Below are 23,167 nucleotides of genomic sequence, written 5' to 3'. Positions count from 1 at the left end.
CTTTTCCTTCAAGACACCTAAACAGACGTTACCAGTGAGGGAAGGATTCACACATACCTCCTCCAACTTGGTCTGCTGTACTCCGTGTGCCCTCTCCCATCAGTGAGACCAAGCACAGACTATGCAACTGGTTTGCTGAGTAGCAGTGCTTTACCTGCAGCGCTCATCCTGAGCTCCCAATCGCATGCCATATCAACTCCCCTTCCCATTCCCACAGCAACAGTTCACAAGACCCTAAGACACAGGAGCAGAATTAGGCCATTCAGACCATCGAGTCTGCTCCGTCATTAAATAATGACTAATTTATTATCCATCTCATTCCCATTCTTCTGCCTTCTCCCCCTAACCTTTTATGTTCTTACTAATCAAGAACCCACCATCTTCACTTTTAAATATACCCAATGACTTGGGCCTCCACAGCAGCCTGTGGCAAGGAATTCTACATATTTAACACTCTCTGGCTCAAGAAATCCCTCATCACTCTTCTAAAAAGACATTCTTGTACTCCAAAACTGTGCCTTTTGTCCTAGGAAACATCCTCTCCACATCCACTCAATCTAGGCCTTTCAATATTTAGTAGGATGCAAAGAGATCCCCTTAATTCTTCTAAAACCAGTGAGTACAGGCCCAGAGCCATCAAACAATCTCATTCATTCCCTGAATCATTTTTGTGAACCTCCTCTGAACCCTCTCCAATGCCAGCACATTATTTCTTAGATAAGGGGCCCAAAACTGCTCACAATACTCCAAGCATAACCTCACCAATGCCTTACAAAGCCTTAGCCTTCAGCGAGGGTGAAGACAAATGCAAACTGTAAGACTCAAGGCTGATTTATACTTGTGCGTCAAATGTACACCGTAGGTACTGCGTATCCAACGACATAGGGTGACGTGCACCTCCCCGAAAATGTAACTCACGCATCGCAATGACGCAGACCACAACAACTGTGATTGGTCCGTTTGGTAGCATCGCATTTCCTCATACGCATTTCCGGTTGCTTTTCTCTGCCATGTCTGTACACTGATGCGAAATAAATGGTTGGAAACTCAACACAGTGGCATAGAAACCCCACTGCCAACTAGCGTTTTGGTGGTGAATTGCAGAGCAATGCAGACACAACTACACATGCTCGCTACAGTGTAGGGCTACACAAAAGTATAGATCAGGCCTACGGCATAGGCTACAGCGTAGCCCGTACGCGCAAGTATAAATCAGCCTTAACACCTGGGTAGTCTACATCCCAATGATATAAATAGCACAGAAGACTGAGGGGAGATTTGACAGGGGTATACAAAATTATAAAGGGATATAGACAGGGTACATGCAAGCAAGCTTTTTCCACTGAGGTTGGGTGAGACAAGAACTAGAAGTCATGGGTTAAGAGTGAAAGGTGAAATGTTTAAGGGGAACTTTGTCACTCAGAGTGTGATGAAAGGGTAATATGAATAGTCAGCAGAAGTGGTAGATGTGAGTTTGATTTCAACATTTAAGACATTTGGATAGATAAATGGATGGGAGGTGTATGGAGGGCTATGGTCCATGTGCAGGTTGATGGGACTAGGCAGGTTAATAGTTTGGCATGGACTAGATGGGCTGAAGGGCCTGTTTACCCCAACTCCTTCAGCCTTCTTTCCTACACTATAATAGCTCTAAGTTCAGCTAATGGCCAATTGTTCATTGCCAAGTTTTATATGCTAAGAACTTTTTTAAGGTTAAAACACTTCTTAAAAGCCGCAAAGGGTTGTAAACACAACCAGCTCCAAAATGGGCCCTAGCCTCCCCAGCATGATCAACACCTTCAAAAGGAAATGCCTCAAAAAGGTGGCATCTATCATTAAGAACACTCATCACCCAGGACATATTCTCCTCTTATTACTACCAGAGGGGAAGTACAGGAACCTGAAGTCATGTTTTAGGAACACCTTCTTCCCATCTACCATCAGATTTCTGAACTGACAATGAACCAACCCGGTAACACAATTTTTTGCACTATTTATTAAATTTATACATACGTTTCTTATTTTAATTCATGATTTTTTTTTGTATTGCACTGTCCTGCTGCTGCAAAACTACAAATTTCATGATATACAATGTGTCAGTGATATTAAAACTGGTTCTGAAGCTCCATTACAGTTTATATGAATATATCTGCCACTGCCTGTGGTATATCCACCTTTGTCTGTGTTTTATTGCATCACAGTTATTTAGTATGTGTTATTGTGGTGTATTAGGAGTGCTAAGATCTGCTTTCCCACAATATTTGTGGTGCACACTGACTCCCAACAGCAACCTGGCCTTCTGCCATTATAACCACAACATTCAATGTGTCCTGGAATCCAAGCAATCACAATGGCTAGACTTCAAACAAAGGCTTAGAATATCTCCCTGTGGAATGCCTGGGGGCATTTTGCCAACAGACCACAGAGAAGGTTTTAGACATCAGACTAGACTTTGAAGTATTTTGGCTAATTGCCAGCAGCTGTCAAGGGGCCAACACTGTCCGAACAAATCGAAGGTGAGTAAATGGCCGATTTATGGATTAGACTGGATCAAGCTGAACAGTGGAGCATATTTGAGGAGTGAATGGACAACTCCTGTTCAACATCTCAATCACTGAAAACAGACACAAAGTCTTGATGTAAGCCTTGACAACTTTGGCAATTTCTCACTCCAACTATAAATCTAGCTGATGTAATTCAGATGGATACATATGCATCTGATTGCAAAACAGAATTGGATTGCAAAATGATCATATCTAACCAGCACAGCCAAAAAATTGCAGCTATCTGCAGCACTGCTGGACCAGTCCTGGCAGCCTATAATGGGAAGAAGGCAACTAAACTACACTGCACCTCAGCATTATTCATCAACTGTACTGTAACACTATGACATAAAAATGGATCTGGATCCACCAGCGTGAAGCACTGTTATACAGTGAAAAAAACATACGCATCAGTCCTGTATATCAGGGATAGGACTGTACCTATTAGACCACAACAGTATTGAACAGAGCCAAACAGGTTTCCACCAGCACTCTGTGCCAGTACCAACAGTGACCTAGTTACTCTATATATCCAGTCCAATAATAGACCTGCACCTACAAGTGCTGTAGGCTTGTACATTTTACTGGTACCTCAGTATCCAAGTTAGAAGAGGAAAGCCCAGTATTGTAGAGAAATGCACTGCCTCACCAGTGCTCCACGGTGATTCTGTATCTACCAATATTTACACAAGGTACTGTATCTACTGACAGAAACACAAGAGACAACAGATGTGAAAATACAAAGCAACAAATACACTAATGGAGGAACCCAGTATGTCAGGCAGCATCTGTGATGACAAAGGAATAGTCAGTGTTTCAGGTCAAGACCCTGCATCATGACTGAGAGTGTCAGGGGGAGATGACCTGCATGGAGTGAGAGGAAATGCTGAAACACAGATTGGTAGGTGATACGTGGAAGCATAAAACAGAAAAATATGGCAGATGGAGCCCAGCGGGCGAGGGGAAGGAAGAAAGGGTAGAGGGAGGACGGTAGGTGAAGGGTGGAACCAGATAAATGAGGGACAATAGGCAATGGAACCAGATAAATGAGGGACAATAGGCAAATGGAAGCAGGTCAAGGAGGTGATAGGAGTGGTGAACCAAGGGAAAAATCATGGTTTGGGTTGATAGGTATGTAGAAGCTGATGATGAGTCTGAGTAAGATGTATTGGTTTACAATTGTCACACGTACCAAAACACAATGAAAAGTTCATCTTGCACACTGCTCATACAAATCAAAATTATTACACCTAAAACTGAACTTCTTGAGTATTTTTGAAACTGCACCATCCAGGAAAATCAACAATATTCCATCATGCCTTGTAGATGATGGAAAGGATATGGGGTACTGGGAGGAGAGTCACTCGCAGCAGGATATCCAGCCACTGACCTGACCCTGACTTGGTATCTTTTTGGCTTCATTTCTGAGCAGTCATGCATAGAACTGAATACTGTGTAGTTATCAACAAACATCCCAATTTCTGACCATGATGGAAGAAAGGTCACTGAAAAAATTGTAATTACTCTGCTCTCAGGAAACCGTATAGTGGAATGCTTGAAATCAGTGGCACACTTCCCCCCGACGCCCATTTAGTTGTTTTGCCAGAGCTCCATGTCAAATACGCACTAATGGCAGGGTCTGCCACACAACTCTGAAATACAGCTCCTTAACCTATGCCAGAACCATGGCTCTAATGAGGTGAAGCCAAAATGTTCTTTGCAAAATCCAGACTAAATTTTGGTGAAGTAGTTACCCGACAGGATTATTTGATAGTACTTCAATGACACCTTGCATCACTTTGCTGTTGATTCTGGTTAGACTAATTCCGTGGCAATTAGCCAGTTGAAACGTTATTTTCAGTTTTGTGGTCAGGATATACCTGAGCAATTTTCCAGGTAGCTGCTAGTGTTGTAATTGGTCTAGAAGAACTTGACTAAAGACACCTCTGGTCTTAAGTGCAAATCCTTAGTAGTACAGCTGGGAAACACTGGGGCCCCAGAGTGGGACAACCAAGAGGGAAAGGAGGAAGGGAGGAGTTAAGAACAGTCAATAAAGGAGGAAGGAGTCAAGAAGCTGAAGTGGGAGGGGGGGGGAAGGGGAGTTGAGAGAAGTGGAACCAGGAGGGAAAAATCATGTGTCTATATGCACGGGTGTAGAATCAGAGAGCATCACTGTATGTTGCCACATCCCTCAGCAAAGCTTGGTCTCCAGCTGTCCTCTGCTTGTCACTGTAACAAAGCCTCACTGTCAGGACCTGACAGTAGCTGGTGTGCAATGGCCACCCTTAGCAAACAAGTCACCCTCCATTCCAAAGGAATGCCCAAAGACCACGGAAGGTTGACAAATGAGGGATTGCAGTCAAAGGTGCGAACTTTCAGGTCAGTAGCACAGCAGGGTCATCAAGATTATCAACCCATACTGAAGCAAAGGCATTTGAGGGAAGTGTGCAAAGATCATGCATCTATAGGGCATCTAAAGAAACCTAGTAGCACATGGGAATTAACAACTTATTAATGTTGATTACTCTACTTCCTCTAACTGCAGCCCCTCATCCTGATGTTACTTACACCACAGAATCAAAATTTATCCACTTCTGATCATTTCAAATTTCTGGAGTTTTCAAATGCATTTTTCAGAAACAGGCAAAATCAATACTCACGTTCAGGGACATCAATACATCCTGGAATTAACCCAGGACCTTAATAATCTCTCCAAAGTTCAAAAGTTCAAAGAAAATTTATTATCAAAGCACAAATCTGACATCAGATTCAACCCTGAGATTCATTTTCTTGTGGGCATACTTAATAAATCCAATAACCATAATAGAATTAATACCAACTGGGCGTACAAACAGTGTGCAAAAGACAAACTGTGCAAATACAAACAAAAAGAAAAATGATAAAATAATAAATAGAAAACATGAGATGAAGAATCCTTGAAATGTGAGTCCATAGGTTGTGGTAACATTTCAGTGATGGGGCAAGTGAAATTAAGTGAAGTTGTCCTCTTTGGTTCAAGAGTCTGATGGCTGAGGGGTAACAACCGTTCCTAAACCCAGAAGTGCGGGTCCTGAGGCTCCCATACTTTCTTCCTGATGGCAGCAGCACAGTGGCAGGGACAGCTTATACAGCCAAGAGAAAAGCTGCAGGTGGTGGAAATCCAAGCAATACACACAAAATGCTGGAGGAACACAACATGCCAGGCAGCATCTATGGAAAAGAGTAAACAGTCAATGTTTCATCTAGGTCCGATATGTCAACTGTTTACTTTATTCCATAGATGCTGACTTGACTGTGGAGTTCCTCCAGCATTTTGTGTGCAGCTTATACAGCTGCTGCCTCACAGTTCCAGCCACACAATTTCAATCAATTGCCCTTAGTAACAGAATGGGAAGTGGTAGGGTGTAGGGAGTGTTGATGTGAATGTGGGGAGGATAAAATTGGGGAGAATAACATTTGGTGTAAAACCAGATGCTTGCTCATCAGCAAGGACAACGAGCCAAAGGGTATTGGTTTATTATTGTCAACTTAGTTGCAAGATATCCTTACAGATCACTTCAAAGCACAAGTATTCTATAGCAAGATATGGGAAAAGCAATAACAATGGAGAATAATTTTACAGTTACAGAGAAAGTGCAGTGCAGTTGGACAAAGTGCAAGGGCCAAGACAAGGTACATTGAGGACAAGCGTTTATCTTTAACATACGATAGGTCCATTTAATAGCCTTACAAAAGCAGGACAGAGTTGTCCTTACATCTAGTGGTATGTGCTTTCAAGCTTCTGTATCTTCTCCTCAGTGGAAAAGGGAAAGAAAAAAAATGTCTGGATTGGAAGGGCTCTTTGATCATGCTGACTGCTATCCAAGGCAGCAAGAAGTATAGATAGAATCCATGGATGGGAGACTGGTTTCCATGATAGCCTGAGTTATGTCCACAGCACTGCAATTTCTCATGGCCTTGGTCTTCTTTCTGTGGTGTAACCTCTCTGACCATGATATACTGTGATCATGTTCTTGATTCCAGTGTAATGTAGTATATTAATTACCAAGTGAATGAAACAAAGCTACTCTCTCTCAAGGGAAGTCTGGAATTTACAGAATGGACAGGATTCTAGAACTGTCACCTTTAAAATCAAACCAGAGGGAAAAACTTCAGATCAGACCAAAAAGAAAACAATTTTACTTGAAGAATTACAAAGGGTAGAATGTGCAGTTCCTTCATTGTTTCTCTGTTGACATAATACATCTCCTATATTGCCAGGTACAGACCACTCCTGGTTAAACAAGATAATATAGAAAGATAAGCATACATTCAGCTTTCCTATTTCTCCCCCTTCTCATATTATAGTGTTTCATTTTCCATTCCTTCTGTACTGGACACCAAATACATCTTGATGAGAAATTCTTGGGTTACTATACAATAAGCAGCTAGCTACCACAGGAACAAAAAAAAGCATGAAAACCAGCCTCCACTCTACGGACTCTGTCTAGACTCAACCACATGCAACCTACACTCAGACGCTACTTTATTTGGTAGACTTGATCATTAATGCAAATATCTAATCAGCCAATCTATGGCAGCAACTCAATGCACAAAAGCATTCAGACATGGTCAAGTGGTTCAGTTGTTGTTCAGACCAAAGATCAGCATGGGGGAAGAAATGTGATCTTAGTGACTTTGAATGATTTCTGGTGCCAGACGAGGTGGCTGAATATCTCAGAGGCTGCTGATGTCCTGGAATTTTCACTTACAACAGTCTCTAGAGTTTACACAGAATGGTGTGAAAGACGAAAAACATCAAATGAGTGCAGTTCTGTGGATGAGAACGCTTTGTTAATGAGAGGCTAGAGGAGAATGGCCAGACTGGTTCAAGCTGACAGGTAGAGGACAGTAACTCAAATAACCATGCGTTACAACAGTATACTTCTTTAAATACACAACACATAGAACCTTGAACTAGATGGGCAGCAGGAGACCACAGCTGGTTCCACTCCTGTACCAAATAAAGTGGCCACTGCATGTATATTTGTCACTCAAACTAAGGGACTGAGTGTATCATGGTCAGACATACTAGCAATACAAAGACAGATGGGAAAGCAAGTTTTGAGAAGCAACTTAAGAAAAAGACTTCAGCTCCTTGCAAATCATTCAATAAGATCATGCTGATCTTTTACCTTGGTGCCATTTCCTGCACTAAGACTATATCCTGATTTTGTTAGTATCCAAAATAGAAAAACAAAAGCCAGATACAAGCTGAACATAAATCAGATTCATTGTAGCATCTAAATCTAAACCAAAATATTCCAAATCTCCCAGAAACAAAAGGTGTTAGCAAGTAGAAATAATCTTCAAAGGGATATTGGCAATGGGAGAATATCTCAATGCTCTGATTCCTGAAGTAGGGTCTTGGCCCGAAACATCTGACTGTTTATTCCCCTCAATCGATGCTGCCTGACCTGCTGAGTTCCTCCAGCATTTTGTGAGCAGTTGCACTGGGAGAATATGAATGGTGGGATGTCATTACTAAAAGAACTATACCTGTAGGTCAGGTTATTTCAAAACAAGTTCTAGATCACACTGATCATTATATGGATCGAGGTCACTGCTCTGGTTGCATTAGAAGATTAATACAAGCTAAAATAATACACAGGCAACAAAAAAATCTAGGATTTGAATCAATGAAGGAGTAATTAAAATTGAAAGCAGGCATGTGGGAGATAGAGTCTACACAAAACGAGCATGATATTGCCCCTACTTTTTTAGAAATGGGTGCAGATTTGATGTCATCTAAAACTTACAACTTCTATAGATACACAGTGACGAGTCCTAACTAGTTGCATCATGGCCTACTATGAAAACATACCGTGGATTGTCACCTTGTCGTGGTGGAGAAGTTTGTGTGTCCTGTGATCCCGAGAGCAATGCCGTCTGGAGCTATGCTCCTGGTAGGGTCACCCATGGCGGTAAGGTCGAGGGTGAGGTCCCTGACAAAGAACAATCCAACCAAGACCTCAACGGTGGAAAAGGCGGACGAAGTTACTTTGAACTCAACGGCTGGGAAGGCGGATGAAGGCTGCAACAAATCCATCAGCTCCAATCGTCGTGGTTTCCATGCCATTGGAATCAGTTGGTTGATCTGTGAAGTATTGTGTGCTTCTTGGAGTGCAACATCAAGTACACATTAAACAAATATACGCACTTCACTCTGTCGGTCACTTCTTCAGAGCGAAGACCATCATCCTCGACCTCGAGGGATAGCCACGACGACGACGGTATGGAAACACCAATGCCCAAGAAAGGAAAAGCTTACAAAACAGTTGTGGCTACAACCCTGTGCATCACAGGAAAAGTCCTCCCCACCACAGAGCACATCTATAGGTAGTTCTGTCACAACAAAGCAGGATCCATCAAGGACCCCTCCCATCCAGGCCACGTTCTCTTCTCGCCACTGCCATCCGGAAAGAGTTACAGGGGCCTTGGGTCCCAAGTCATCTGGTTCAGAGACAATTAGCAAACAACCATCAAGTTCCTGAACCGGCATGGATAACTTCACTCACTTCAACATTGAACTGATTTCACAACCTAAGGGCTCACTTCCAAGGGCTCTACAAATATTGTTTCCAGTATTATTTACTTTTTTTTTGGTATTTGCACAGATTGTCTTCTTTTCACAATGGCCGTTTGTCGGTCTCTGTGAGTAATGTTTCATTGATTCTGTTGTATTTCCTTGTCCTACTGCAAATGCCTGCAAGAAAATTAATCTCAGGGCAGTACATGGTGACGTATACACACTCAGATAATAGATTTACCTTGAACTTTTGAATTACTTTGGTGAAATCATTGATATTAGGTAGTTAGGTTAATGAAGAGTTAATAGAATGATGATCTGATAATCCATGGAAAATCAGTAGAGATGGAGTAACGATAACCCAGTCATAGACACAAACATCATATAAAAGCACTGGTGTAATAAAAAACAATGTCAGTTTGGTCATAAACAAGAAAGATGTTCCAAAAGTCAGGTGGTGCATACTAGTCATAGATTGCTAACAAACAGAACCATAGTAACTTCTAGTCACACAGACAATACTATGTGATGAACTACGATATCTGATAAACTATTCTAAAGGTGAAGAAAATGCAAAGGATCCACCAGGTATGAACAGGCAGCTGGGATACGATAGATACAATATGTATAAAATTGGATAATGGGGTTTGGGTGTCGACATGGATAATTTAGTAAAGGTCAGCGGGTTCTGGGGTAAAATCAAACAGCATAAGGAATGATTTTGTGCAAATCCATGAAAATGGGCAGGAAGACAAAGAGGTGGGCAAGCAGTGGAGGATGCCCATCCACCATTTCCCACTCACATTAATCCATCCGGGTTCTTGGTTTATCCTTTTCATTCCACACCCCCTCATTACCGAGAGTTGTTGCCCTTCCCACTTGTATACCTATCTACCAGGATTCGTTCTCCTTTAATTCAACTATCCTATTCTCTTCCCCACACGATTCCACCCACCCATCATCGCTCCCTCATCTGGTTCCACCTGTCACCAACCAGCCTCCATCTCACCTGTCTTTCTCACCACCTTATACTGTCCATCTTCCCTTTACACATCACAATCACGATGCAGCAGCCCAACCTGAAATAGTAGCCACATCGTTGCCTCCACAGGAGCTATTGAACTGTTCCACTTCACTTTTTTTGCTGGTGCGGACTGGCTGGTCAGTCATTGAAGTGGCTGACCAAGAAAGGGGGCGGAGGGTGGAGAGTCATGGGGGAAGAAACAGGTTGGGACAGGTCAGGGCGACGGAGGGAGGGCTGGACTAGCAAGGAAGAGGAGGAAGAACAGGTGGACAGAGAAGGGAGAGATGGAAATGGACAGGCTGTGGAGTAGTGGAAGGAATAGTCAGTAGAGGATGGGACAAGTGGCAGGAAGAACAAGTGGACAATGCATGGAAAGGTATATGAACATCTTGGTACAAGTATCTTGTAGTCGTTATACACACCAGCTATACAAGATTCTGCCTTCTGATGAATAAAATCCACGCTTAAACAAAATAATTTCACTGTTGACTGTTTACCTTTCCACAGATGCTGTATACTTCACGAACAATTTCTATTTTAATTTCAAATTTCACCATCTGCAATTTTTTGATTTTCAGTTCTAAGAATTTTTTTAAATTAGTTTTATTTGGCAGATGTGCATTGAAACATCAAAACATACAGTGAAATGAATTGTTTGCATTGAATCAAATCAGTGAGGATTGTGCTGCGGACAGTAAGTATCACCATGCTGCCGGTGCCAACATAGTATGCCCACAACTCACAAACACTAACCCGTACGTGTGAAATGTGAAAGGAAAACGGAACACCTGGAGGAAACCCACATAGTCAAGAAGAGAATGTACATACTCCTTACAGACAGCAACAGGAATCGAACTCCAATCGGTGATTGCTGTAAATCAACTGCACTAACCACTGCACTGCCTTTTCTCACTGCAGCCCTTGAGCTGGGGGCACACCCACAGTGATGCTAGGAAGGGAGTTCCAGGAGTCTGACCCAGTTACTGTAAAGGACTGTGATTAATTTCCAAGTCAGGATGTTGCATGGTGTTACTTCCTGACTTGACCCATGTTGAAGAAACTGAGTCAATATCACAAATAAACTGGCCAGTTCTGGTACACCTACAGAAAGCGTCTTGCCTGAAGTTGTACAAGTTTAGTAATCTGCAACAAACCCAGATGGAAGACAAGGTGCTGTTCCTCAAGCCTGCATTAGGACTTATTTTCAAAGTTCAGGAAGCTACAGACCGGTAGGTCAGAGAGGGAATGGGATGGAGAATTAAAGAGTCAAGCACAGGAAGTTCAGGGTCATTCCTGCTGAACGTATGCAAGTCCTCTGCAAAGCAATCACTCAATCTGCACTTGGTTTCTCCAAGGCAGATAAAGGTATGTTGTTAAGAACAATGCAGTACACCAGTTCAGAAAACGTGCAACTGAATCACCACCTCACCTGGACAGTCTGAATGGATCACTGGATGGTGAGAAGAGCCAAGAGGCCCACTATTCTGTTGCAGAACATACCGTAAGACAGGGAATGTTTGGTACAGATGGACAAGTGGTCCGGGAAGTTGCAAAGGGAAAAGTTTCTTTGGAATGTCGAAAGGGGAAGGAAGTGAAAGGTATGTCTATTATAGAATCAGGTTGAGGGCAAAAGATAATCTGTTCAACATGAAGGCTTGTGAGTGGAACACAAGGACCAGGAAAATTTTAACCTTGCTATGTTCAGAAAGAGTTGAGCACAAAGAAATTGATGTAACTATCAGCACTGTATACCAACAATGAAATTTACCATCACCTTCAATGCCCCAGCATAGCCTTTGTTAGGTGAAGTTGTGAGTAAAAGGCAGCATATGCAAGCAACACACATCAAAGTTGCTGGTGAATGCAGCAGGCCAAGCAGCATCTGTAGGAAGAGGTGCAGTCGACGTTTCAGGCCGAGACCCTTCGTCAGGATGCAATGTTACTATTCCGGAACAAAAAGGCAAGGATGTACTGCTGAGCTTTACAAGGCTTTGGTCAGACTGCATTTGGAATACTATGAGCAATTTTGAGCAAGGATGGATGTGTTGGCCCTAGAGAGGGTCCAGAAGATATTCAAAATAATAAGCCCAGGAATAAGGCTTACCATACAAGAGGCTTTTTGGCATCTGAACTACATCGAGTTCCATCCTTCTGAACTCGATGTAGTTCAGAAGGATGGAAGGGAATCTTATTGAACCCCTCCCCCCATATACTAAAAGACTGGATGGAATGGACAAATGAGTCTAGACCACAAAGGAACAACACCAGAATAAAGGGACGCCCTTTTAAACTGAGGAATTTCTTCAGGCAGATGGTTGTGAATCTGTGGAATCTGATACCACAGAGAGCTGCAGAGGCCAAGTCATTGGGTATATTTAAGTAACTGTGGCCATCGTTACTTTCAGCCGGCTACAACGGGGAGACAAGATCATTCACAACCTGAAACAGAAACTCTGCTCTGAGTTCTGTTGTGGGAGGAGATTACCAGATGAACAAAGAAAATTAGTCGAGTATTTCCTCAAAGCTTCTTTGAAGAAATGCAACATACCCATTGACCCTTAGGAACTGTTTCTCCATGATAGCTCAAAAGTAGAGGGGTGGGTACTGAGAATCTCAAGGCTGTGGGAAAGTGAGCTTCAAGAATCTTGTGTTTGTACACAAAAAAAAAATGAGGGACCCCGATCAGGCCCTCCAGGTGAGACGACATTTCACATGAAGTCTGTCAAGGTCATCTACTGTATCCGATTCTCCCAGTGTGAACCCTATATAGGTGAACCAGGTGTAGCAAGAGAGGCAAATATAATAAGAGGTTTTTAAAAAGGCTCTTAAATAGATATATTAATCTGCAGTGAATGGAGCAATATGGACACTGTGTAGATAGAAGGGATAAATTTAGGTAGGCATTTAATTACTAGTTTAATTAGTTCTACACAACATCGTGGACCAAAGGGTCTTGCCTATGCTGTACTGTTCTACAGTGACAGATTAATGTCCCGAATGCTGTTCTCCCCCACGTGCCCTTTTGGTATCAAGATATCCACCAGGACCACCTCCACAATGATTCAACAACATCTTCAAGCATTATATCTATCACTACAAAATGGAGTCGAGTTTCATTTCCAATGTTACAGTAAACAATATCTATCTGTATAGTACTCTAATTTTATAGACTGATATACTTGTACCCAAATTTCATGCAAAACTACTTGACTCCATTGGTTCTGCACCTCAACACAATACTATGGCAGAGCTGCACCTAGGAGTGGTTTAGCCAGCGAGAATCAGTATTTGGTGGTACAAAGTAACAGACTATCGCTCAGCATCTGAAATAAAAACAAAAAATGCTAGAAATGTGAAATATGTTCAGCAGCTCGGTGTAGACAAAAATAAAGCTGATGGTTTCGCCATCAGAAGTAGATAACAGGTTATAAACAGGAAGAGGAGGAGGAGAAAAGCTCTACCTGAAAATTGGAAGGCAAAGGAGGTCAGAAAATAAAAATGGACTAGGGTTCACAAAAAAAACATGGTAAAGAAATAATGTGTTTAAAGTATAAATGGCAACAACAACATTACAACCAACAGCTGTTGCTGGTTATGGTGCCATTAGTAACAGCAGGTTTATATCAAGTTGTTGAACTCAATGTTCAGTCTTGAAGATCATAAAACATGCAGTGGAAAGACCAGGTACTCCCTTGAGCTTGCACAGATCAATGCAAGTAGTCGACAACAATGAGATCGGAGAAAGTCAGCACAAAACTGATAGGCTACCAGAAATGCATGGTCATAGCTGAAACTGAACATGGGCAATTACTTAATCTTTGCTTGGTCAGTCAAGCATCATGAGCAACAAAAGGTACATTTCAACCACCGCTTCACTAACAAAGCGAGCTAAAGGCTCTGGGCAACAGAAAAGGAAGTAGTAAAGGGACAGGTGTCACATTACCAGAGACTGTATAGGCACGTACAGCTGGAAAGGGAAGCATGATGGAGAATAGACCAGGAAATGTAGAGAGGATAAATATAGTGTAATAAGGAGCAAGAATAAAGGAAGTCCTTCCATGGGTCTGAAAAGGAGAAGTCATAAATTTAAAAATGATGGAACTGGGCAGACAAGTGTGAGGGATCAGAACTACAAAGGCCCATCAGAAATGGTGTTTCAAATATGTTAAAACTGGGAACGTGGAATGAATGTGTGGCAATCATTGGGCTTAAGATGATAATAGTCAACACCCTGTTTCCATAAGGAAGGAAAGGACAAAATCAAGATACTTACCTTGTGCAGTCAGGAGAGAAGTTGGAAAGCTTTCTAGTTTAGGGTGAGAGCAGAAAATCTATGCAAATACTAAACAATGCTTCCACCTATACCGTACTGTGATACTGCAAAACGTCAGAAAAATTCTTAAAGTGCACCTGTACCCACCCATCAACAAGGTGACCATAACATATAGTACATACAATTATCTTGTTTGAGAAATATATCCATATTCTCATACCACCACACAAGTAAATATATGGACTGATATTATACATATTAGCACACCAATATCATCACAATAAGTACTATACACGAGGCTGACTGAATGATGGATGTAACACCTCCACAACAATAAAGTGGTATACTGTTAAAAAATACCAAACAGCTGGAAATACTCAAAATATCAGCTGACATCTTTAGGAAAAGAAAGGACTAACATTTTAGGTGGAAGACCTTTTGCCAGAATTAGAAAGGAGGAAAACAGAGCTCATTAAGTTACAGCGAGAGTGTAGGAGGAGGAGGATGTCTCTGAATGGGTAAGACCATGTGTGGGGTAAAACTGTAAATGAGGTTATCTGTCAATAAGTGCATTGGAGCACTAAAAAATGAGAACTTGCACAGCAGAATGTAGGACTTGGAAAACAGACTAGAAAGATATGGCTATCAGGTCAGGCAGGACATGTTCTCCAGTCAGAGACAGAAAAAGAAAAAATAAATTTAAAAAAAAAACACAAAAAGCTGAGCCAATATCACAGATGATGACTTATGCAGACAAACAAGTTACCTGAAGTTCAATCTCACATGCAGAAGATTGCAATGTACTCGACAGATGAAATGTGGCTCCTCAAGCTTGCATTGGAGCTTTTGGTGCTGGAACAGGACGTCAGGGTAGGACACAGAATCATAGTAGCAGACAAGAGAAAGTTCAGGGTCACCCCTGCAGACAATACAGGAGCTCCACAAAGTTGTTACTCGCTGTGTGTTTGGCGTATTTAATGTATAGGAGACTATACTGTGAACGTCAATTGCAGTACACTAAATTGGAAGTGCAAAGGAATCACTGGTTCCCCAAGAAAGATCGTTCAAGTTGGGAATTATACAATAAGGGTTGCATCTCCTGTGTTTGCAAGGAAAATGCTATAAAGGGGTAGGTGGCTAGAATCAAGTGAACCAGAGAATCATAAACGTAACAGCCCTGAAAAATGCTGAAAGAGGAAGAGAAGGGACAATGCATCTGGTGATGGAATCTCTTTAAAGGTGGGAGTAATTGCAAAGAATGATCTGTTGAAAATGTGGAGGCTGGTGGGGTGGAAGGTGAGGACCAGTGGTATGCAGTACTGAGGGGTATCCAAATCTCATTCGTTCCACATGTCTGGTTCCATTTCCAGTGCCAGCTGTAGCATACCTGCCTACAATGTCCCAGTGTTGTAATCTCAGCACGTCCTGAAAAATCGTGAATCTGAAGCAATGTTTACATTGTTCCACACATTTTGACCTGCTAGCATTTCTGTCATTTTCTTTTCCTATGGTACTGACAAGTCCGTATCTACAATGGCCATACCCCATTCATATAGGGCAAAGAATCTGGACCACCAAATACTGTGATCCAGTATAATATGAACTTTTATAAAATATTCTCTGCATTAACAATATACACAATATCTACTAGTACCATAATCCCACAAGACTAAACGATCAGTACCAAGCCCCACTGTCAAAAACAGACGTGCACTTTTTGTTCTTTTGACCACTGCCCAACAGCACAAGTTCCCAATCCTATGCTCTACCAACTAATCCTAAACTGCAGAGTTATACAATAATATTTCCACACATCTTAAAGTTTCTCAATGACATGATGGTACTGCATCCCAACGTTATTGGGACTAATCCATATCTGTCAGTGATGCACGCCCATTGTTCTAATGACAGTGTTGGATGGCCCAGGACAGTACTCCAATGTTGCAGAGCTGTATCCAGTGGTGCAAGACTCCAGATTTAAAGTAATAGCCCTGTACTTTGTCCCAGTGCTTTCCTCTGTTACAGCAACACTACTGAAGTCCAAAGTTATACAGCGAGGTATCTGTGACCGGCAGTAAAGTATCGTATGTGACAGTCGCGGACATGTAAAGCCTCCCACCTCATCTGTATCTGTTACATCCATAAACAGCTGTAACGAATATAATGAAAATATATAGCGTCCTGCTTTTAACTTTGGCAGATCTCATGCATCAGCACCGTTATCAGTGTCATATTACCCAGATATTGTGGCATACGCGGGCCCCTAGTCCTGTAGACCAGTATTTGTAAACCGTGACAGGTCTGAAACACTCCCTCCCACCCCCCGAGTTCTATACACATAGCTGTAACCGCTCGGCACCTCAAGAAAGCCGTAAAGTTGTGTTGGGTGCCTTGTTTCCACGGGCGAAGTGCACACCTCGCCCCATGTAACACCCTTTGCTGCCTCCTCGTCTCCAGGACAACCTGCCGTCTGATGTCTCCGAGTTTGAAAGTCCCGCTGCCGGAGTTGATGCCGGGACCGGGAATCTGGTCGCTGCCCCGCAGCCGCAGAGTGACAGTTTCGGGCAGCGGGCCAGCCGAGGGTGGTTTCCCCCCACCCAACAACATCCGCCGCCCCCGTTCCCCGCCCGACCCGTGCCGGGGGTGCAGCCGCTCTCCGAGGCCTGGCAACCATCGGAGCCGCCGCAGGCGACGCGCCGCGCCCCTTGGACATCGCCGCCATCCGGCACTCACCTCCTCCGAGACGCTGAGAGTCTCCGCCTCGTCCCCTGCCGGATCCATCAACTCCTCCGGCCCGTTCAGCGTCGGTGGGTCGGGGCTGGCGGCCGCCATCTTACAGCGCAGACACAGGGCCGGACGTGACGTCAGGGCTCGCCGCCCGGTGACGTCATGCAGTCTAGGTGACGCGCTCGCTAGGGAAAGGGAACCCTGCCAGTCAGTCTGGGACACAGGTCATTGCAGGGAAATGGAGAGAGGGGACGAGGGCAGGTCTTGGCAGGATGATGAAGAGATAAACTGATTACTGCATGGGTTTTGGAGAGTGGGAGAGAGAAAAAGAAAGATTGGTGATTGCAGGGAGAGACAGGTGATTGCAGAAAGAGGGGGTGGAGATAGAATATTTCGGGGGAGAGCAAGGAGAGACGTTATTGCAGTGGGGGGGGAGAAATGGGTTATTGCAGTGGGAGACTGGGAAGGGAGATGGGTTAGGGAGGGAAAGGGGAGAGGTAGGTTATTGCAGGAAGAGAGAGGAGAGTCGTGTTATTGCAATGGAAGATGTATGAAGGGAGATGGGTTATGGGGGGGAGAGAGAAGGAATGCAGACAAGTTATTGCACTGGGGAGAGAGTGAAGGGAGATGGTTTATAGCAGAGGGGGATAAGAGGATAAGTCATTGCAGGTAGCTATCATTGATTTAAACAAATGTGAGACTGAAAGGCAATCCGTTCCCGACAGTCTCAATCCAGGAGTTATGAAAAGAAATGCTGGCTGTGGCAATAATGGATGCGCCAGTCATGAAACTTCTATATTACCATAGATTCTTAGATTGCTCCCACAGATTGAAGGGTAACAAATGTAACCCCACTATTTAAGAAAGGAGAGAATGATGGTAACGACAAACATTTTAGCCTGATATCGGTAGGAGGGAAGACTCAAGAATGGATTACTAAGGAAGTAAGAGAATAATTTATACAAATTAAATCAGTAGTGCAAAGATAGTGAGGTAGTGTTAATGGGTTCATTGTTCATTCAGAAATTAGATTAGCTGTCAGAAAACAGAGCACGAATAAATGGGGCATACAGGACAGAGAAGTTCTGTTTTAGAGGGGTACATCCAGGGATCAGTGCTAACACCCTAACTGTTCACGATCCACATCCATGATTTTGATGAGGATACCAAGTACAAAATATCCAAGTCTGCCGATGATACAAAAATGGATGGCAGTGCGAGTTGTGAGGAAAACATGGAATAGCTTCAGGAGTAAATAGACATTAAAAAAATGGGTAATTGATGACAGCTTGAAGAACGGTGTGGAAAAACGTGAAGCCATTTTCACTTTGGTAGAAATGACAGAATGTGGATTATCTCCTAAATGGTGAAAGTTTAAAAAGTATTGCTGTTCAAAGTACAGACCACTGATAGTTAACATGTCTGTTCTAGCACTTTCCTTAGAGTATCATTACGGATTCAAACCTGGGCGCGACAGGACATAAAGTCCAATTAAGTAGTTAATCAAATCCCAAACGTGTTATTGAAAAGTCGAGAGGCAGTGAAATCTCAGATGGAAGAAGAACTAAGCCAACAGGAGGAGCATGACACAAAGGTCAAAGTGTCACAGTGACCGGGTGCCACACATTGTTGTGGCACCAAAGACAAACGAGGACACCCAGCTCCACGGGGATTGTAATGTGGCCCGTAAAACAGCAGTGGATGACGAGCAGTAGCTCTGGCTTGTACACTGAGTAGGCAGGGCAAATTACAGCTGTCTCACCTTTATGCCAGTTTAATTCTCACATGCGACCCTTCCCATGATGGAGTAGTCTACTGCTTTGTCAACATACGTATGCATGGCTGGATTACTAATCCTTAACATCAGATTCTCGCACTGCTATCCCTTTGTGCTCCTGCTCATCTCCATCCAGCAGCTGCCTCCACCCTCCCCCCCCAATTCTCTTTGTTCCATTTCCCTCCTTTCTTTTTCCTCTATCTCCAACCGTCATCCACCTACCCCTGTCTCCCACCTCCAAACCCCTTCCCCTCCCGTATCGGGCTCAGTCTGCCCATCATCCGTCACCGCTCCTCAGCCTACTGATCACCTCCTCTGCTCTTCATTCCGGCCCCACTCTCAGTCCTGACGCAGAGTCTCCACTTGAGACATTGACAATTCGTCTCCCCTTCCTCCCTCCCCCCCCCCCAAATAATGATGTTTAAACCTCTGAGTTACTTCAGGAAATCGTTTGTTGTTGCAGATTCGTGTCTCCATCTTAATTTTGAAATTGTGTTTGTATGACCAACACCAGCAGCAAAGAGATTGCATAAACCTCAGTTCCTGCGATTTCCCGACTCCAATAAGACCATAACACACAGGAGTGGAATTGGGCCATTTGGCCCGTCGAGTCTGTTCCGCCATTCGATCATGGCGAGTTATTTTCCCTCTCAATTCTATTCTGCTGTCTTCTCCCCATAACCTTTGATGCCCTTACTAATCAAGAACCTATCACCCTCCATATTCAATATACTCAACGAGTTGTACTCCATAGTTATGTACGGCAAAGAATTCCACAGATTCACTACCCTCTGGCTAAAAAGATTCCTCATCTTTGTTCTAAAGGGACGTCGTTCAATTCTGAGGCCGCGCCCTCTGGTCCTGGACTCCCCCAATACTGGAAACATCCACACTCCCCTCGGTAAGCAAAGCTAAAGTAGCAAGCCAGAGCCAGCCCTGCATACGGAGGTCATGTGCTCCTGCCCTCTGTGGTTCAAGCACTCTTGCTGCTCTGAACAGGAGCAGAGAGATGGAGGGGTGAATGTCCATGATTCATTGGGACTGATAGGGCAGGCGGAGAATTAGAACATTACAAATAGAGACGGGGAGGCAAAGGCTCAGGGAAGTATCCGGCAAGGTTCTTTCTTATTTCACAGAATGTCATTCAGGACAGAGGGGGATATGGAAAGACAGGGAGACCTCCAGTCCACTGGAGGCAGCGTGTACCTTTATAACCGCACTTCCCTCATTGACTCTGTTACCTCATCAAAAACTCCATGGTTAATTAAACATTAAATTTCCCTTAAAAGTGATGGGACAAGTGAAGACTGGATATTCAGTGATAATTGCAGTCAGTAGTTTAGCAGCTCTATGAATATTTATTTTTCAATTGTCTTTTTAAAAGACTGATATTAATTTTGAACAAGTTTTTCCAAAATGCTTCACTTATTTCGATCTGTCTTCGTTTCAGAAGATTATCGCCAATTTGGGCACATGATCTCAAAAAGACCCCTGTTCTGGAGTCATAGACTCACAGAGGCAGAATCATAGAGGGAGACATCATGGAAACAGGCCCTTCAGCCCATCAATTCTGTGCTGACCATCATTTACATTGATTACCCATTTACGTTGATCACATTTTTCTTCTCTCACATTCTCCTCACCCACTCTCAGGATATAATTTAACGGAGCACTGTTGTTTAATCCTGTATCTCAAAGATGTGTGGGTTCATAGGTCAACTCCGCCATGAACAGTCCCAAGCCTGGCTTGGGCATACGGCCCATAACCGCGTCCTGTAAAAACCCAGAGCTACAGAAGTGCTAACTGTAAATCCAAAGACCTCATCCGTTGGAGAGGAAGGATTTTCACCTGGGAGATCTATGAAGTCATGTGGTGAAAGTGGAAGCCACAGGGCTGACTGACCTTCGACCTTCAGCCCAGAATGGAGTACGTACTCTGGCAAGCTGCTGTCAGCAGCCTATGCTCCAGATGGGGTGATGGGCCAAGAAGATAGGCTGATCAACCTTTGTAAGTTTCTGCTAATGGGGATGGGTGACCAGAGAATCTGCAGCTTGATGAGAATTGAAAGGAAGACCAGATACTGGAGATCTGAAACAAATGCAGTAGAATGCTTGAGAGACAGGCAGCATCTGTGGAAAGAGAAGCTGACAGAGTTTCAGGTCTGTGTTCATTTGTCAAAACTATTGCTGTGTATGTGAAGGGGTAAAACAGGATTATTATAGTTAGGTACTTGATGGATAAAATGGGCCTGTCTGCACGATGTGGGTGTACCATAGTGGGGGGGGGGGGGGGCAGGGAAATGCTAAAGCATGAAGGATTACCATGATCAGCATATCCAAATAGGTTTCTACTATATGTATATTGTAAGTTCACAGGATGGTCACAAGCTGGATTCCATTGAGCGCAAATTGCTGGTGTAGTGTGATCACTCTCCCTAACGACCCTCCTTGTGCCCGACACCAGCCCCCTAGGCCTGAGTCGGCGTAGTAGTACCCTCTTCAACACACACACTCAGTAGAACATACATCTCTAGACAACCATTCCCATGTGATCTGAGGGCCATTCTGAGATCACTGACTGAGGAATGACAACCATCACCCATAGAACCACTGATACAGGTACAGCCACACCCTCTAGCAGAGTGGCAGAGGCCTGATCTCCGATGATATTCCATTGGGTTGGAAGTCATCTTGATCTACATGGTGTGAAGCAGTGATTTGCTCAGGCAGACTGCCAAGTGCCCACAGGCATGACAGGGATGTAGGTTTGCCTTATCAGGTGCTCACTTGGAGAAGAATGTCCTCCCCAGTGAATAATGGACACAGCAGTTATCCTGACATGCCCTGCAAAGTCTGTAATGGTGGGCATGAAACAATCACTTACCAACTCCTGCATGGATTAACGCTGAGAGCCTACCATGTTGATAATAATTTATTTTTGCCAGATATCTAAAGCTTTGTTAATCCTGAAGATGGAGCCTTGGTGATCCTTCCATAAACTGCAAGAGCCATAAAACATAGGAGCAGAATTAGGCCATTCAGCCCATCGAGTCAGCTCCGCCATTCCATCATGGCTGATTTTTTATCCCTCTCAGCCCTATTCTCCTGTCTTCTCCCCATAATCTTTAACAAACTTACTAATGAAGAACCTATCAACCTTCGCTTTAAATATGCCCAATGGCTTGGTTTCACAGCTGTCTGTGGCAATGAATTCCACAGATTCACCACCTTCTGACTAAAGAAATTCAACCTCATCTGTTCTAAAGGGCTAGTAGGCAGCCGTCAATCCCAGGGGATCATGAGTTTGTGCCTCTGGTGGACCGTGTCCTCTCCAGGGCCCAAGGCTGGACAGGAAGATGTGAAGAACCGGCTGTTGCCCGTGCAGTGGGTTCCCCCTCTCCACATCACTGATGTAGTCCATGGGAAGGGCAAGTGCCGATACAGCTTGGCACCAATGTCGTCGTTCTAAAGGAATGTTCTTGTCATCTAAGGCTGTATCCTCTGGTGCTAGACTCCCCACAGTTGGAAACATCCCCTCCATGCCCACTCTATCGAGACATTTCAATATTCAATAGAGCTCAGTGAGATCCCCACCTCATCTTTTTTAAACTCCAGCGAGTTCTGTGAGATGTTTAAAGGCCAGCTGATGTTGATAATTCTGTCTTCTTACTAAGCTCCATTAATCCATTGCTCCTTGATGCAGAAATTGAATATCAAGTTTTCCCACTGTTCCTTTGCCGCAGGAGTAATCGTTGACTTTGATCAGGGTTAGATCTGGAGACAATGCAATCAAGAATATTTTACTAAGTTGAAGAATGTGGTGAAAATCTTATGGTCACAGCCATTTAATTAGATATTTGTCCTAGTCCAGGTCAGACAGGGTCAGACTGTACTAGGAAGCAAGGCAAGCAAAGAACTTGAGCACATCTTTACCTTTTGTACTGCAAACTGCTCTGAACCAGTTTAGTTGCAAAACCTGTGAACGGGTACTGACTGATTCACACTTCAACTCTGGACACAAAGAAACTACAGAAGTGTCAAACCAAATATAGTACAGGTTGCTGAGAATTACGGACAAAGAGGTGATAACACAAATATATAAGCAGGTGCACAGAAAATTTACAAGGATGTTGCTAAGACTTGTGGACCTGAATTATCAGGAAAGGTTGAGTGGGTTTGGACAGTGAGGAGAGAACTAAAGGAGGTATACAAAACTATGCAGGGCATACAGTAGATGGGATGAATATTTGCAGGC

The 23,167-nt window shown here is 43.5% G+C and overlaps 1 protein-coding gene across 2 annotated transcripts in view; it reads right to left on the bottom strand.

Annotated features, from left to right (window-relative positions):
- braf (B-Raf proto-oncogene, serine/threonine kinase) overlaps positions 1 to 17,258 on the bottom strand; it is a 124,417-nt gene extending 107,159 nt beyond the window's left edge. For both annotated transcript variants that reach the window (XM_072268046.1, XM_072268047.1), the window contains exon 1: positions 17,142 to 17,258. In XM_072268046.1, coding sequence (XP_072124147.1) covers positions 17,142 to 17,240 — 99 coding nt within the window. In that variant the 5' untranslated portion in view covers positions 17,241 to 17,258. The remainder of the gene's footprint in view (positions 1 to 17,141) is intronic.
- Positions 17,259 to 23,167: the final 5,909 nt, after the last annotated feature.

This window comes from Mobula birostris, chromosome 9 (assembly GCF_030028105.1).
Source record: "Mobula birostris isolate sMobBir1 chromosome 9, sMobBir1.hap1, whole genome shotgun sequence".
In the NCBI taxonomy this organism is placed as follows: domain Eukaryota; kingdom Metazoa; phylum Chordata; class Chondrichthyes; order Myliobatiformes; family Myliobatidae; genus Mobula; species Mobula birostris.
Note: the sequence above shows the minus strand (reverse complement) of the source record. Positions and strands in the feature narration are given on the sequence as shown.